The 17,547-nt window shown below is 41.5% G+C and overlaps 2 protein-coding genes across 2 annotated transcripts; one reads left to right on the forward strand and one right to left on the reverse strand.

Moving 5' to 3' along the window:
* Positions 1-1,906: 1,906 nt before the first annotated feature.
* Positions 1,907-3,311, reverse strand: LOC128153029 (olfactory receptor 5AS1-like). The gene is made up of 2 exons (XM_052811863.1): positions 3,235-3,311; positions 1,907-2,902 (listed from the first exon to the last, which is right to left on the reverse strand). The coding sequence occupies exon 2, from the start codon at positions 2,843-2,845 to the stop codon at positions 1,907-1,909; it is 939 nt and encodes a 312-aa protein (XP_052667823.1). The 5' UTR covers positions 2,846-2,902; positions 3,235-3,311.
* A 12,532-nt stretch (positions 3,312-15,843) lies between these two features.
* On the forward strand, positions 15,844-16,791 carry LOC128152417 (olfactory receptor 2D2-like). Its single transcript, XM_052810637.1, has one exon. The coding sequence runs from the start codon at positions 15,844-15,846 to the stop codon at positions 16,789-16,791; it is 948 nt and encodes a 315-aa protein (XP_052666597.1).
* Positions 16,792-17,547: the final 756 nt, after the last annotated feature.

Here is a 17,547-nt window from a genome sequence, read left to right on the forward strand (position 1 = left end):
GCATATCTTAATGGAACCTGCACCAAATACAGTATGTTGCAGCAGAAGTGTTAAGTTGCATCCCCAGTTTTATAAGCAAGCAGCTGTTGCTTACGTACCTAAATGGCACACATACAAAATTTTTTTCCTCCGAGATTGCTACCCTAAGAAATTACCATTTTCACTGTTTAAAAAGGCCACGATTGTCTATTCTTTGGTGGGGACACGTGAAAGAAAGAAAAAGAAGAAACCCAGAGCCAAGTCAAATTGGTCTTCAGGACCACGCTGTATCAGGCACCACAGAATCACTTGGATTGGGAGAGGGCTTAGGGAGTCATCCAGCATCCCGATGCTTTTCGGCTGAGCTGCGCCAACCAGTGGGTCCATAACCCATCTTGATGTTTGGGGGTTATTCTGGGTCAGGGGGTTATTCTGGGTCAGGGACAGGACTTTGCTGAACTTCAGGAGGTTCCTCTTGGCCCATTCCTTCAGCTCATCAAGTGTGCCTCTGAAGACTAATCCTGCCTTTGTGGCTACAAACTGCTTCCCCCCCTCCAGTTTACCGTTACCTGCAGACTTGCTGAGGTGCCTTCTGCCCCTTGTGTTGGTAATTGATGATGCTGAACAGGATCGGGGCCCCAGTGTTCACTGAGTGATGCCACCCATAATCGGCTGCCACTTGGACTTCAAGCTGTTGACTCCTGTACTTTTACCTTGAAGGTCCTGCCCCTCATCTTTACCTCACCTGCTTGGCAGCGGGGCAGCTGCCATTCCCCATCTCCTTCACCGCTGCTCTGCAGGAACAGGTTGCCCAGGGGGAATGCAGGAGCGTTTCTTGGGCTTGCAAAGGATGGGATTAGGAAACTCATAGTTTAGCTGCAGATGAGAGTGACAAGGAATGGGCAAGGGCAACTAGAAGGGCTTCCACAGACACCAGCAAGAGGAAAGTCCATAATAAAAGGGTCCAGTGCTGAAATGACAGGAGCCAAAGCAGAGGCCCACTGCACCCATGCTGTACCAGTATATTTAGCAGGATATAATCGATATTTATTTATACTGAATCCAGACACCAGCATACTACAAAAGTGAATCTCGACATCAGTGTATGTGTTTTGTAACACTGTGACACTGCTGATACCATAACCATCAACAAGCATTTCATAACACAATTAAGCAGAAATAAAAAACTAATTCTGCCACGAGAAGGAAAACAACGGCTTGTGGTATAGAGGCAAAAACAGATTGTGGAAAAACATACACAAGTAGTAAAACCTTCAAGGTAAGAACGCAGGATGAGAACAAGCATGAAAGATGTCTGGTGGGAGCAGAACAGGCAGGAAGGACTCCTGGTGAAACCTGGACAAGTCCAGTCCTAAACATACAATAAACTATATCATGAGCAGATGAGATTCCTCTCTCTATACAGGGTACGGCAGAGCTGGCTGCCAAATAAGGGAAGTCTTTTCCAGTGTACAAAAGCTTTTAGTTTTCCAAATTTAATACATACAATTGTAGAAGTATGTTGTAGTTGTCTAAACCGTATGTAAGGTTTAACTATCATATGTAGTAGTTTTCTAAATCGGACTTTTCTTCAAAACATCTTGGTTGAGAGTTGTCTCAATAATCGTAAGCTGCAAAAATATAACTTTCTTCTGCATTTGGGATAGACTCCCTTCACAGACAGTGAGGAGAAAGAGATCCTTCGGGGGTGGGATCCATCTGACCTGGGCTTCTGTTTTATGATAAGGTGAATCACCTTCTAAGTTGACTACTTTTTGCCAGGGATTACCAAATGAACCTGGGAAGCTAGTTCAGATGCAGATATTCCTAACAAGTCACTTACATTTAGTCAGGTGGTTCCCATAACTTGTAATTTTTATTGTTTATTACACCAGAAACACACAATACCTTTTCACTTCTAAGAAAATCACTGAGAAAACACTCTTCTCTCTACTGTTCTCCTGAGGGCATCCTTCACCTCTTTGTTCCTCAGGCTATAAATCAGGGGGTTCAGCATGGGAAAGACAACAGTATAAAATACAGAGATCACTTTGTCCGTGTCCAGCGAGTAGCTGGAGCTGGGCTGTAAATACGTGAAGAGGAGGGAGCCGTAGAATAACCCGACAGCCATCAGATGGGAGGTGCAGGTGTAGAAGGCTTTGTGCCTGCTATCTGCCACACGGATCCGGAGGATGGTGCTGAGGATGCAGGCGTAGGAGACGGCGATGGTCAGGAAGGTGCTGGTTTGTATAAAGCCACACAGGGTGAAGAGGAGGATCTCGTTGACGTGTGTACTGGAGCAGGAGAGCTCCAGCAGTGGGGGAATATCACAGAAGAAATGGTTGATCACGTTGGAGCCACAGAACAGCAACGTGAATGTGAAAGACGTGTGCACCAGGGAGGTCAGACCCCCGCCGAGATAAGCCCCAACTACCACGGAGGTGCAGACCCTGCGGGACATGGCAACGGTGTAGAGAAGAGGATGACATATGGCCACGTAGCGGTCATAGGCCATCGCAGCCAAAATGAGGCACTCGGCATCAGCAAAGGCAGCGAAGAGAAACATCTGGGTTGCACAGCCAATTAAAGAAATGGTCTTCCGCTGTGCTAACAGATTCACCAGCATCTTGGGAGCAATGGCAGATGAACAGCTAAGGTCTAAGAAAGATAAACTGCTTAGGAAATAGTACATGGGGGTATGAAGGCAGGCATTGAGCTGGACGAGCAAAATGAGGCCAGCGTTCCCCACCAAAGTGGTGGTGTAGATGAGTAGGAAAAGTCCAAACAAAGGTATCTCCACCTCCAGACGGTCAGTGAAACCCAAGAGAATGAACTCGGTCAGTACGGTGCAGTTTTCTTCAGGCATTTCATTATCTTGTGTTTGGTTTTGTACACGTACGATTTGTCAGGGGATCAGCCAGTCCTAGTGGGTAAGCAACATACAAACGCATTACATCCTTCACAAGATAGAGGTAGTGGAAATGAAGCATCTCACCCAATATCAGAGGGGGAAACCAGTGGCTTAGGTGATGCCCATTGAAAGGAAAGCTTCGGAGGACATTCAAAGAGAGCTTTACAAAACACACTTTATATGTGGAATCCCTTCCTGTTTATTCCTTTCATATATATATGAAATAGGACCTCAGATGGGATTTTATTTAAGAGCTAGATCATAGTGCAGGTATAGAAGAAACTTTGTATGATATATCACTTGAGGAAAAACATATTTGAGTATAACAGCTGCTACACATTTACCTGTGTGACCAGTAGAGTAAGGAGTTCAGGCACAGTTAATAATGTCCTTTCTGAGGCAGCAGTGAAATTGAACACTGGAAAAAAAATGGGTTGAAATGCTGGAACATAAGCAGATTTTTTTTTTTTTTAGACAAAAAGAAAAGACATAATTAGTTTGGAACAAATGCAAATCATTGACTTTAAAATGAAGTGAAATATTGCATCTCATTCTGGAATTTCTTACAAATATTTTGTGGGTTTGTTTTCCTGAAGCTGATTAATTCTTAAGGAATTGATGAAAAGAAAGCCATGAGTATTGTTTTTAAATATTCAAACACAAATATTTTTAGGTTTTTCCAAGCAATTTTCCACACTATTTTTTTTTTTGGCTGAAACTATTAATTGAATTCGAGTTAGACTCAGTCCCCCAGAAAATTAATTCTGGGTATTAATTTTACCTCTCCAGAAAAAGTGCATGATTGTGTCTTAACTTTGCAAAAGTTAAGACACATTTCTGCTGATGCCAGTATAAATTCTAGTCATGGCAGATATTATCTTGCTCACCTTTACATTTACAGGAAATAGAAAGATTACAAAAGGATGTCTAGTAAAAGAACTGCTAACAGAGGTCAGTTAAATAATCCTGTAAATATCAATGCTATGTGGACAAAGGCACAGACAAACCAGAAATGTCTATGTTCTGGAAAATAATAGTAATAATCTAAGCTGATTCATTCCGTATAGGATACTAGATGGTTACAGTAGAGTCTGGGGGTTCAGAAAGGAGGACTTTAGTTCCCAACGGTGTTTCCAGGCACTCCAGTAGCAATGAATCTCACCTGTATTTGGCTTTCGAAAGGTCAGTCCAAGTGCATCATCTTCAGCTCTGTCTATAACCATTACAGAGGGATAGGTGAGATGCATCGTATCCTGCCTGTGTGTGTATCTGTTGATGAGAAAGGAAGCCTGGATGACCAATATAAATTCACTGCCAAAATTTTAGATGGTTACCCTTGAGTGAGGCGAGTCCCATTTTAGACAGCTTGCTTTGATCTTGTTTTTCAAGATCCTTCATTCTTGGTGAAGGCTTGGTGCATCCTAAAATCTGAATCATTTTCTGGACGTGACTGTTTACTCCAGAAAATGTCTGGCGTGACTCAGGTTGTGACATAGGTCTCCCAGTTATGTTCCTAGAATAAGGTGAGAAGTTCCACAAAATTTCAATTGTGTTTTATTTTTAGCAAAGGCCAGTTAAACAGCGACGATGTAACACGAGGATTTATTTTGACACTATCACAGGCAATTTGAGAGATTTCTGGTGAAAGTAAAAAAAGAACCTTTCTGCCCTGAAGAATATTCCATGGTTACGCACATGTGGCTGTTTCTTCCTATTTTTAGCTGTTGATCATGCTCAGAAATTTAGGTACGGAAATCCTACCAGCTGCTAAAAATTCAGTGGTCTCTGATGAAGACCTGCAAGAGATTTCAGTTCCCAGATCAGTATTTTAGGTGCAAAAATTAATAAAAAAATAAAGTCCCCCCTTTTTAAAGAAAAATTATTTTTTTCTTTATTGTATCATGATGTGGCAAGTCTTTTCGTCTAGTGCATGTGAAATTCATTCAGACTACAAGGCAACTGACTTTAAACAATTTCTACACAGCTCCCTGAATGGAAGGAAATTTTACTCATTCAGAGACTTACCTGCTAGGGAAATACTTCTTTTTTTCCTGGATGCAGGAAATGTTTCTTCTGGGGAATGTCACAGATTTTATGTCTTCCTTTTGGACACGGGAGACCATGATGTTCTCAAGAGAAGTGCAGAACAAACAATTAAAATGCTACTGGTGTTGTCTCAGTATGGAAATGTTCCAGTGAAACAATATGCTCTAAAGATACTGTACACACTCATGGAAATGCTTCTAATATTTCCTTTGACTGGAAACCCATAAACAGTATTTTTTTAAAGCATCAAAACAGTGCTGAAATGAGGATGGACATTTTGGCAAAATGAACTCCCAACCTGTGATCTGGAGTCACGGATACAAGGCCACTGTAACCTTGAAGCAACCGCTTTTTGAAAAAAATTCAAATGCATCTCAAAGTGATCATGACAATTTAGAAAACAAAATTCAGGCAGTCATTAGAACTTTTGGTAATGTGATAATGATCATATCAAATGAAAAGGTGCTGGTTCTCACTACCTAAAGACCCTATGTAACACAGGAATTATACACCCAGAGGAGGATTTAGAGCAGTTTAACTTGTTACCTTACTACTTATATTAAGCAGTAGTTAATCTCTTTACTTTCATTGTTATCAATTTGGTTAAAAAAAAAAAAAAAGAGCTAATCCTTGTTCTTTCATAGGAGAGTTGTGATATTAATTGACCTAGAGGTGTTCAGTGAATAAAGTAAGAATATCAAGCTGCTGTCTAGGTGGACAGACACAATAAAAAAAGCTTTCAAATCAACCACGCTTCACTAGCAGATGTTTACCTTCTTTGACAAACGTGCAGCTCATGTCTTTTTCTGTGAGAAAACTTGGGTAACTCTTTCAACATCATTATTCTCCACCTAACAAGCTTTATTTGCATTGTTTGCCTTTTCCTTCCTTCTATCTAGTTCACGTGTCCTAGTGCAATGGAGGGGATATTTATGTTCACAGGCAAGCACTTAAGTTCTTATGGTTTTATTTCACCTGAAGCTGAGCCATTCCTCCCAGTGGTCTCCGAGAACACCTAAATGGGATGAGGACAACTTTGAGGCATGCAATTTGTGTTGGGCAATGTATCAGACCTCAAGGGCTCCCAAGGTCAGAGAAATCCAAAAAATGCATAAAAAAATTCTTGACTAGTTTTAGGCATCTAAAAGTTATTAATCTAAGTAAATAAGTTGGGGGTTTGTAGCTATCATTGGCAAGAAATAAGCAAGAAGAAGATGACTCATCCCATCGTAAAATAAGTTTAAGGAAAATTGCATGTATTGCTTTCTGCAGGTCTTGCCCTCCCTACACTGACTATAAAATAAGCCCAGACAGCTAGGTTAGGCTTGCATAGCTTGATTTTATGTAGCACTTATCCTAAGTTAAGGGTTTTTCAGTTTCCCATGCTCTGCCAGCAAGCAGGTGTACAAGAACCTGGGAGGGAACACAACCAGGACAGCTGACCCAAACTAGCCAAAGGGATATTCCATACCATAGAATGTCATGATCAGTATATAAACAGCAGGGAGTTGGCCAGGAGGGGTGAATCACTGCTCAGGCATCAGTCAATGGGTGGTGAGCAATTGCATTGTACATCACTTGTCTTTTCTTGTTTGGTTTTTTTTTTAAATTATTATTTTACTTTATTCATTACCATTATTATATTTTATTATTATTGTTAGTATTACACTTTATTTTACTTCAGTTAAATCATTCTTACCTCAACTCAAAAGTTTTAACTTTTTTTTTTTCCCCCAATTCTCCTCCCCATCCCACTGGGGGGGGGACATGCGTGAGTAGCTGCATGGTGCTTAGTTGCTGACTGGGCTTAAACCACAACACCAGGTCCTCATGGATGTTTGCTAAGAATAAATCTGGGCTTATGTGTTTGAAACCAGGAACATTTCCAATTGGCAGTGTAGTCTGAGTTTGCAGAAGCCAGGTTTAACATTACTAATGAGCAGTGCTGTTTTAAGATCAAATAAATGAATGCTACTTATGTGCATTCCCCAGATAAGGTTCAGCAATCAGACACAGCTTGATGCAATCAGTTCTATGTGATATCTTCATAGGACCCTTTGCTGATACAGAAAACCCATCTATTTTTAAAAGACAAAAAAATCTGCAAGTCCCTGCTGTGGATTTAAATAGAAAATGTCATCTAAGATGATGGATCATGACTCAGAAATATTTATTCATTAGCAGAACCAGCGCTAGACCACACCACATCAACAGAAGCCCTCACAAGCAGCAGAGAAAAGGAGAGCTTTTGTCTCAAAATATTTGTGGGGAAGCTCTTCCTATGTGCCACGCTTAGGAAAAATTACCTTAGGAGGTACATATTTCACCCCTTCGATAATGAAGGGCTCAGAGACAAGTAAATACAAATTGCCCATTTCCCTGTTAGATACACAAAATTAGGGACACGAATCTTAGCCATGCAGAAACAGAGGGGTTCAGACACATCTGTGACAACGTTCATCTTAGAAAAGGTATTTGGGAGGATGACTAGTCCCTAGCCTGACAGACTCACTGAACAGACCATGAAAAACTACTGGACATGACATGAGAAACCCCTGGACGTAACAAGTAACATTGAGGAACTGTCCAATTAACAGCACCATGACGGATAGCCAGATTTCACCAGGGGTTAGGAGGGCACCAGAGGTGCTAGTGATGGGCAGACTTCACAGATGGTTGAAGGGAAGCGTTGGCCACCCTTTGGGGAGCAGACCCTCACAAGGCCAACAGCGCCTAGGAACGATACCAGAAACACCACGGGTCTAGATTACCTGGGTATCAGGAATAGCAAAATCAGGTGTGAATGCAGCAAAACTGGAACAAACGTGGGGAAGTGATATGGGTGGGTCATTTATCTGGAAGGAGACAATGGTGGAGAAACTGAGGTATCGTGGCTGATGAGGGAAGAGCAAGAAGGGGACGATGAGAGAAGGGAGGCATTAAAAGGGGCTGGTGGTCTCTAAGCAGGCTGCTGGTCAGTTTGCCTGACCAAGCCCTGTGCTTGGCCACCTCAGCTGATCCCACCCTCCTATTAAATTGTATTCACAATGATAAGCTATGTATTTGTGACTACTTCTGCCAACACCTGGGGTATAGAGCTTGGAAATTCTTTTGGGGAAGAGATGCAACTACATGCCAGGTATACTTCACCATCATCAGCTAGGACATCAAACTGAATTAAAATCTTCTATCCTCATGGCCATGCAGAGACAGCAGAAAATCCACACACGGTAGAATGAGAGCTCCTAGTCACTTCTGCTGTATGTGATAGGTTGGGAACAGAAAGAAAAGAGCTTTAAGGAGAGATGGAGCAGAACATCAGAATCTAGCCCTAAAAACCAAGACATTTTGTGAAGGAAAGGGATTTAATATTGAAGATATTCAGGGGTATTTCATACCTGGGTTAGAGAGACTGAGCAGCATTTTCTTTTAGAGTCCAAGGAAGTTTAGACGCAGAGGCACGTTCCTGCAACGTATCCATGTGGCTACTGTCAGGGAGCTACAAGGGCCAGCTGGTCCCCAGGGGACAGGGAGCAAGGAGCCAAGGGGGGCACGAGGGCAGGCGGTGCCTCACTCTTGGGGCACAGACCTCCGGGGGCTGAACACAGCAGGTAGAGCCAAGGGCTGGCAACGGGGTCCATTAATAGCCCCAGCAAGCAACGAAGTAGGTACAGGGTCCAGCCACAGCGTATCATCAGGAGCAAAGGGAGATGGGCCAGAAACAGGGTTGGAGATGGAGCTGCGTTCTTGATCCAGGATCCATCGCAGGAGGCAGAGATGCAGCTACAGCCAGACACACCAACAGCGCAGCCAAGGAAGGAGCAATGGCTCTAGACTGAGCTTAAATGGGGCTCCTGGGCCGTGGGCAGGGGCATGTGTGTGGAGTGGTCCAGCTGAGACTCGTCAGGGCCATTAAGACCTATTAGTGCCCTCAAGGCCCTGGCAGCTTCTAGGTGGAGTTGGGAAGCAGTAACAGGAGGGCTCAGTTTTGGCCATGAATTAGCAGAATAATGCTAGTGAGAGGGTGAATCTCTGTAAGAGGAGTGATTCTTTTGGAGAAGTTGAGGAACTTGTGAAGACTCCACTGATAAGGGCTGCCCTATGCCATTTAACCCCTCCTTTTGCTTTCCAAATTGAACGAACTAAACAGAAACCTCACTTTCTGAATCAACTGAAATACCCGCTTTAGGTGATAGTAAGTTTTCAAGGATCCACAGCTTCCCAAGTAGTGGAAATATAGTTTCTAAAATATGGAGACGCAAAGTACTTAAAGAGTGGCTACAAAGGGGACAAAGGCTTTCTCTCCACAAGGAGCCATATGGATAACACAAGGGGCAACAGGTACAAGTTGCATAGGGAGGGATTTCATCTTGACATAAGAAAGAAATTTTTTATAGTAAGAACAATCATTCACTGGAACAGCATCTCCATGGACGTGGTAGAGTCCCCATCGCTGGAGAATTTCAAGATGCAGTTGGACAGGGTGCTAGATAATCTCATCTATGTTCCCTTTCGCACAAAAGGTTGGACCAGATGATCTTTCGAGGTCCCTTCCAACCTGGGCTACTCTATGATGTTTCTATGAAGTGCCACCAAAGTAATAAATACTACTCAATGTGTATATGTATGCATGTACAGTCCAAGGTGAATGATAGTTATGTGTTAGTCTTTAATCTTCTTGTTCTCAGAGTTTATGTTGGCTCTATGGATTGCACTGCATCTAAACAGTTCATCTCACATTTTATACGTGCATAAGTATTTAAGAGAGTACAAAAGACTTCCCATGGAAAACAGCCCACTTAGAGGAAACAAGGTATCTTAGCAAAGCATCATTCGATTTACTCAAGCTACATTCTGCAGCAGGAGTCTTGGGTTTGAAGCTTTGAAAGTCCTTGATTCCAAATTTATAATGCTCCATGGGTATAAGGAAGGTTGTCATGACAGATATGTGCATCTTTGCACATAACTTTGGGCAACCTGATCTAGTAGAAGGTGCCCCTGCCCATGGCAGGGGGGCAGACTAGATGATCTTTAAAGATCCCTTCCAACCCAAACCATTCTGTGATTCTACGATACCATGATTCTATCTTTTGTATACAGAATTAAAAAAAAAATACAGAGGAAAGGGAGGAGAGAATGGCACTGAAAGACTGAATGCTAATTTTTTTGATCCCCAAAGTCTTGGGAATTTTAAAGCCAGTACTATAGCCCAACCCGAATTTCACAACTGGATAGTGTATTTAAAAGAGAAAAAGAAATCATTCACAACCTCTTTCATGTTGCACATTTTCATATCTGACAGCACCATACAAAAGACAGATAGGAAAATCTACTCTGGTTGCATTGCAAACAATAAAAAACCCACACATTAATAATATATTTGAACTTTGCTTAAGGAAAAAACCCTTCTTTTTTATTAAGAAACGCCTTCTCCACAGCAAACATAGAGAAGTGTGAAAACAGATGAATATTCACAACTTAACCGTATTTTTGTGCACTGGTTCTACATTTTGGCTAACATATGCTTTGTAAGAATACAAGGTATTCATATGAGAAATGAATTATGGCAGTGATTGTCGAAGTGGCTCAGGAGGCATATTAAGCCATCTACAACTGGTCTGTATGGTTATATTAAGTAGTAAAAGTCAACATCTTTGCTGAGGTTTCAACTGAAGTTCAATAGCAATAGGCGTATGAAATTTTTTTGAAGGCACATCAAGAATTTCAGGAATCCTTTATCTTTAGATACAAGAAAATGGTTCATTTTCATCCCTCACTGGTTATATGAGATTAGCCCGATATGCAAATAGGTGAAGTCTGATTTTCAGTGGCAAATGCAACGTGCCAATGTACAGATGATGATTAGTATGGGGATTTCATCAATAGAGGGTATTTTTCTTCACTTTATTTGGACTCCCCCGTATTTTATTCATTTACAAGGATAGCTTTATACACTTAGAGGGGAACTCATTCCAGAAATTCAGCTTCCCCTCCCAGCATCCTGGTGCAAAAGAGCATATCAGAGAAGACTGTACATGTAGAGATGTGAGTGAGCAACTGCAGGGAAAGACTGGAGATTCTCCTGAGGCAGCAGTATAAAAAAAGATCACCAAACAGAGCTTTCCAACATTTTTCTGCCTGTTTGAGCTGGCCGTTCATTGTCTGTACTCCCACGCCGCTGTTCCAACAGGGCAGCCCCACTTCTAAGAATATCAGAATAGCTCTGCGGTGAGAGACGAGTCAGCCCAGGGGTATCGATTTCTGATGGCAGCCAAAAATAGATGTTCAGAGAAGGAGTATCAGAAACTGGACAAATGTATTATGATCCTTCCCTGTTAAAATTTTTCCAGCTCTGGCGAAGAAAATCACAGCTGTCTGACAGAGCTCCCTCTTTCTAGTGTTGTAGGCTATTGGACCCAAGAAAAAAAAGAACATGTCTCGTTTTTGAGGAACGCTTATGGATAAGCACCTAGCTCCAGGAGGGGGTTAGAGCTGATGACCTCTCCTCAGAGTTGAGTGCATCTCTTTATCCTGGCTGAAGATGCTTATATTCCTAATGGAAGCAGGTCCAAAGTGAGGTCTTACTTCCCCTCAGGCCTCCAAAAGTTTGAATGAACCTTTGGCACACCTCATCCAGCACTGACACCTCATCCAAAATGTGTCATGAAACAAACGCAGTCACTGAGTCCAAATTTTTGCAGTTCCAACAGCTGAAGTTAAAAAAAAAACAAAACCCAAACATATTTGCTGAATCCTGTGCAGTTCCCTCAGAAGCTCTTCTGACTTCTTGAGGTGTCCGTCTTGGGTCCAGGCAGATGGGAAAGACATGAATACCTGGTGCTAGGAGAATCTATCTTGACTGCCCATTCCACCACCACTTTCCCACCCCACTGGCCCTTGGCAAGTCATTTGACCAAATATAGGTATATTTGCCCTCCTCTTTCCAAACAAAGAGATCAATTGCTCTAGAAATGCTGATTCCTTCGACTCGTCTCTCACCGCAGAGCTATTCTGATATTCTTAGAAGTGGGGCTGCCCTGTTGGAACAGCGACGTGGGAGTACAGACAATGAACGGCCAGCTCAAACAGGCAGAAAAATGTTTCCCTTGTGCTCTGAAAATGGCTATTTTCCCTGTTAACTATACAGAAAGTTAGTAGCTTAGACTTAGATAACTAACTTTCAGATATCTGAGAAGGATTTCACCTTATGAGATGTATCAGATTCTGCATCTCCTGATGTCTTCAGACCAAAATTGGAGTATTGGTGTGTTTCACCCTCACAGAAGTAATTTGGCTTAAATAGGAATAACTAGATAAAATTCCATGTTTAGACAATGCTCTAAAAACTCCACAAATCTATTAAAAAACTTGGTCTCTTAAGACTCGAAGTGTAATGTACAGTTGACCAAGTCTTGAACAGAGAACAGGAAATTTTAATAACTTTTACTACAACTACAATTGCTTATGACTTAAATACTTAAAAGCATATTTGAGCTTGTGCTTTGTTGTGGTTTAACCCCAGCTGGCAAATAAGCACCATGTAGCTGCTCGCTCACTCCCCAGTGGGATGGGGGAGAGAATTGAAAAAAAAGCAAAACATGGGTTGAGATAAAGACAGTTTAATAGGACAGAAAGGAGGAAAATAACAATAATAATAATAAAAGGATTGGAATATACAAAACAAGTGATTCACAATGCAATTGCTCACCACCCGCTGACTGATGCCCAGCCAGTTCCCGAGCAGCGATCCACCCCTCCCGGCCAACTCCCCCCAGTTTATATACTGGGCATGACATCACACGGTGTGGAATACCCCTTTGGCCAGTTTGGGGCAGCTGCCCTGGCTGTGTCCCCTCCCAACTTCTTGTGCCCCTCCAGCCTTCTTGCTGGCTGGGCATGAGAAGCTGAAAAATCCTTGACTTAGTATAAACACTATTTAGCAACAACTGAAAACATCAGTGTGTTATCAACATTCTTCTCATACTAAATCCGAAACATAACACTATGCCAGCTACTAGAAAGAAAATCAACTCTATCCCAGCCAAAACCAGGACATGCTTACAAGAAGTAATTGCAATGATACCTCTGGGACCACTTCCCTTTAAAATTACTTATGGTGTCTCAAAAGGGAAATTTTGAAATGTGATTTCAATTCTTCCACTAATTTGCTATTGCTTTGAATGAGTTAAATCTTTGTGAAGGACCAAGCCACTCCGTATTTATTTCTTACCTACAAATATCTAACACTTCTTGAGACTGGGGAGGGTGTCTGCAATTTTCTTTTGTGTATTCTGCTATCAGTTTTCCTGTTATTGGATGAGTTTCAGCCTTCTTGCAGATTCATCATTTCAGGTACAGAAGAAACATTCTTTAATTTTGGAAATCTTGAACAGAGATGTGTCAGGATGATTTCAAGCTATTTTGGTCTATATGAGAATTCACATAGGTCCAAGAAACCTCCTTCAGCCTAGAGCAAAGTACTTTTACCTTATTTTTGTCTACTTTTTCTCACCTATAAAACCTAAATGACTCTCACCCTTCAAACTGCTTTGAAATCAAAAGAAGTAAAGTTCAGAGCTTGTGCTATCTACTAACATCAATAATATAAGGAGAGGATTTTCAGAAGTAGGTAAGTGATCTAAAAGCACAGATCTCAAGTCCGTGGAACTTCTCATGAGCCACTTGATCTCAGATACTCCAAAGTATTTAGAAAACTAAATCCTACAGAAAATCCCACTCTAATTATTTATACTATTGCTAGAGTAAATTTTCCTTCTTGCTCCCAGAGGCTTACAGTTTTCAGGTCCTGAAGGATGTTTTTTTAATGTGGTATGATATTCACCAAAAACATTACCACAACTGGTTTACTGAAGGCAAAATTTAATTGTTTTTTGCCTACGCAGTGTAGTTATGTAAATTATAAATGCCTGAACAGAATCAGAAGTTGGATGTAGCTGTTTATGTTGGCACAGGCTTTAAAATGATTGTGCATATGTGCTTAAAGGAGAGAAAGATGTCTCTCAAGTTCTATATCCATCTTAAGAAAGATGCTGAATTTCATATTATTCAGGTTCTTGTAGTTGACATCATAACTGATAGAGTCCACCTAGTCTACAGAGTTCATGTCTTGAATAAGAATTGGATTAATCTCATTAAACATCAGGGATCAGACCCATCTCACTGAAATTTAGGTGTTTACATATGAGCTGACTGCCACATTTGCACAGGTGCCAGTGCAAAGCTAGATGATACAGTTGATAAAAGTCTTCTGCAGCTCTTTTATCATATGTGCTTGTCTGGTACAGATGTCTTGGATACCACAGTGTACCTAAAATGGCAAGAGATCCTCTGATACCTTAATCCTTCCTCAAAAAGTCAGGAGGGATGCACCTGCCTTTGCTGACTAGGAGATAGGAGTCTGGGCTCCCTGGGCTGCAGTGGAGACCGAGTCCTCTGGTTGTGTTGAGGGGGGTGAGAGCTCAGCCACCTCACCCACCTGAGACAGTAATCAAACTGCCTCCTTGAATTGAACTTTTTAGGATTATTTCTTAACCTCCCCTCCAGAACAGTTTCTGTTTTGGAAAGATGCTTCATTTTGCAATACTTTCCCTTGACAACATACTTGCTAATTCAGGTTGTGAGACTCTGCTTGGTCTTAAAAACAGAGGGGAGGATTCAGTTTCAGGTCAAGGCATCAGATTTAGGCATCTGCATATAAACATTTATATATAAGTTATACATATAAATTTCTGTCATGAGTGAGGAATAAACCAGGTGTCAAGGCTAAGTCCAGAGGGCTACTCAGGTTCTCAGGAACAGCTGAGAAGTTGAGATAGCAAAAGTTATCACCTCCTAGCTGGTCGTCTGAATTGCTCTTTAGAGTCCATTGGCTGTATCAAGTAGGCATCCAAATAATTTGTTCAGCTGTAGCAGTCTGGTACCACTTGAGACATCCCGGTGTGACCTGTCATTCGTCCAATTTTCGTTCCAGAGGAGCACAAGGCCTCCAACATCCCTGCATCAAATGTGACGGCCGCCTTCAGATGTCTCAGATACCCTACAGCATATCAAGTGACATTTATTAGTGTCTTCCACAGCATTATTAATGTAGGCATTCTGCTACTCTCCTTTTACTCACGAAGACTCAGGATGCAGCAACTGTGACCATATACTACTCGGAAACTTTCTTGTCAGAGTAAAGCCTTAAAACATCTTAGACAATACAGCGTAAAGACAGAACATGAACAGTAGGAGCTACAGTGACGAGAATGCCACAAGATCCTAGATATACGTTAAGGTGGTTGGACATATGTAATTTGTTAGATGTAGTCTGTGTGCTGAATTTTTTATTTTTTATTTTATTTTATTTTTTAATTTTTTAATGAATTTATTGCAGGAAAAGGATACAAGTCTATGGACATTTGTCCAAAAGAGTAGATCTCTGTCATAATGGGAGTGTCTGAAGGATTGTTTTACTCCAGAAGTCTGTTTCGTGTTTCTTCCCATGTTAAGAAAGGATATCAAGAACTAGGATTTTAACACATAATCTTTTGATCTAACACTGAATTTTGATTTTCTAAAGAGGGTAGTAACTCTGTTGGGCATTAAAATGTGTATAAATTAGGTGTTCTTCTGTTAAATCTGTGTAATTAGACTGCAACCAACACAAACACGTGTTCAGATAAACGGACCATGAGAAAACTTTCTCAACATTTTCTCATTTCTCTGGTCACCATAATAAATAATATAAAATGAATGGTATGTTGTGTCTGGTACATTATTTTCCATGACAGATTTTTTTTCCCCTTCAGAGAGAAATATAAGCTCTTGTTACACTTCTCTTGCAAGAGATTTGAGTTGACTTTGTTACTATTTCTTATCTTGACAGTTAAACCACTGGAATAATAATGGCCAGGGAAAACCAAAGCATAGTGACAGAATTCATCTTTCGAGGCCTTTCCTCTCAACCAAGGACACAGACTGTTCTTTTCATAGTGTTCCTGGTTTTTTATCTGTTCACAATGGTTGGGAACATCACGATCGTTACAGTGATCAGAGCTGACTGCCAGCTGCAGTCACCCATGTATTTTTTCCTTGCCAACCTGTCCTTCTTAGACATCTGCTACGTCTCCAGCAACATCCCCCCGATGCTGGTGAACCTCTTGACCAAGAAGAGGACCATCTCCTTCTCTGGATGTGCTGCTCAGATGTATTTCTCTCTGGCTTTTGGCATGACAGAGTGTGTCCTGCTTGGGGTCATGGCCTATGATCGATATATGGCAATATGTCACCCCTTGCTCTACACCACTGCCATGAACAGGAAGGTTTGCATTCACATGGTCGTGGCTTCCTGGACCGGCAGCCTGCTGAGCTCCCTGGTCATCACCAGCCTCACCTTGCGGCTGCCCTTCTGCAGGCCTGACATCATGAACCATTACTTCTGTGAAGTGCTAGCAGTGCTGGCCTTGGCCTGCTGCGACACTGCCCTCATGGACTTGGTCATCTTCATCTTCAGCATCCTCATAGTGTTCATCCCCTTTCTTCTGATCATCACCTCCTACGCCCATATCCTTTCCACCATCTCGAAGATTAAATCTGCACATATGCAATCCAAGGCTTTCTCCACCTGTGGATCCCACCTGATGGTGGTAACCATATTCTATGGGACAGCCATCTACATATACATGAGTCCTAAGTCAAGGCTTCCACAGGACAGGGACAAAGTGGTTGCAGTGTTTTACACCATTGTAGCCCCAATGCTGAACCCCCTCATCTACAGCTTCAGGAACAAGGACATGAAGCGTGCCCTGAGAAGGGCGATGAATAGACCCTATAGGCTTTTCAGGGATTTGTAGTATTGCATTTAGTTCTATGAATTGAAACAATACTCAGATGTGATTATTTCTCTACCTGCAATTGTCCTAGACTTATTTTTACAAAGACTGAGATGAAATTGTAAATGTGCTAAATTCAACATCACCTAAACAAAAAGACCTTGCATACAAATAGCTTTCTAAATAACGTTTGGGATTTGGCCTAAAACCCAGAGGCTAAATAAAGACATTGTGACTTCAGCCTGCCTCACTCTGGCAATTCATTTAAAATAGAAGTGGAAAATGCCAATAGCATCATAGGAAGAAAGAAAAAAAGAAGAAAAAAGAAAAAATAGTTAAAGAACTGTAAGAAAAATCAAGTGCTCTATATAAAGCTTAAAATGTATTTAGCTTCTGAAGGGTTTTGTAATTAACCTAAGAGCATGCAAACATTTAAGTTATGTTGCAAACATGAGCTGCTACTGTGATTTCTCTTCAGACCCGAAGATTTCTCAACATCTGTTATGTCGGTTAGCAAACAAAACTGCCATCTTCTCCAATAAAGGGTGCAGTTGGTTGCAGCTAGTATTTATCCCCTTGTGCTACGAGCATTTTCTCAACTTTGTTTCCATAACCCACTTTTCCTCCTCTGTTACTGATTTCTGCCCCTCTAAATTCCTACTGCATTTCAGTCCAACTCTGGGTCCTCATCGGCCATGATCCTTCAATGTTATTTTGTCATGTGGTCTGCTGACAGTAGAATATGTTGTTTTCTGATACGAGTAGGGCATAATCAGA

The sequence above is a fragment of the Harpia harpyja genome, chromosome 16, assembly GCF_026419915.1.
Source record: "Harpia harpyja isolate bHarHar1 chromosome 16, bHarHar1 primary haplotype, whole genome shotgun sequence".
Taxonomy (NCBI): domain Eukaryota; kingdom Metazoa; phylum Chordata; class Aves; order Accipitriformes; family Accipitridae; genus Harpia; species Harpia harpyja.

Excerpts from the sequence above, each read along its gene's own strand:
- LOC128153029 (XM_052811863.1), bottom strand. The coding sequence starts at position 2,845 with ATGCCTGAAGAAAACTGCACCGTACTGACCGAGTTCATTCTCTTGGGT.
- LOC128152417 (XM_052810637.1), top strand. The coding sequence starts at position 15,844 with ATGGCCAGGGAAAACCAAAGCATAGTGACAGAATTCATCTTTCGAGGC.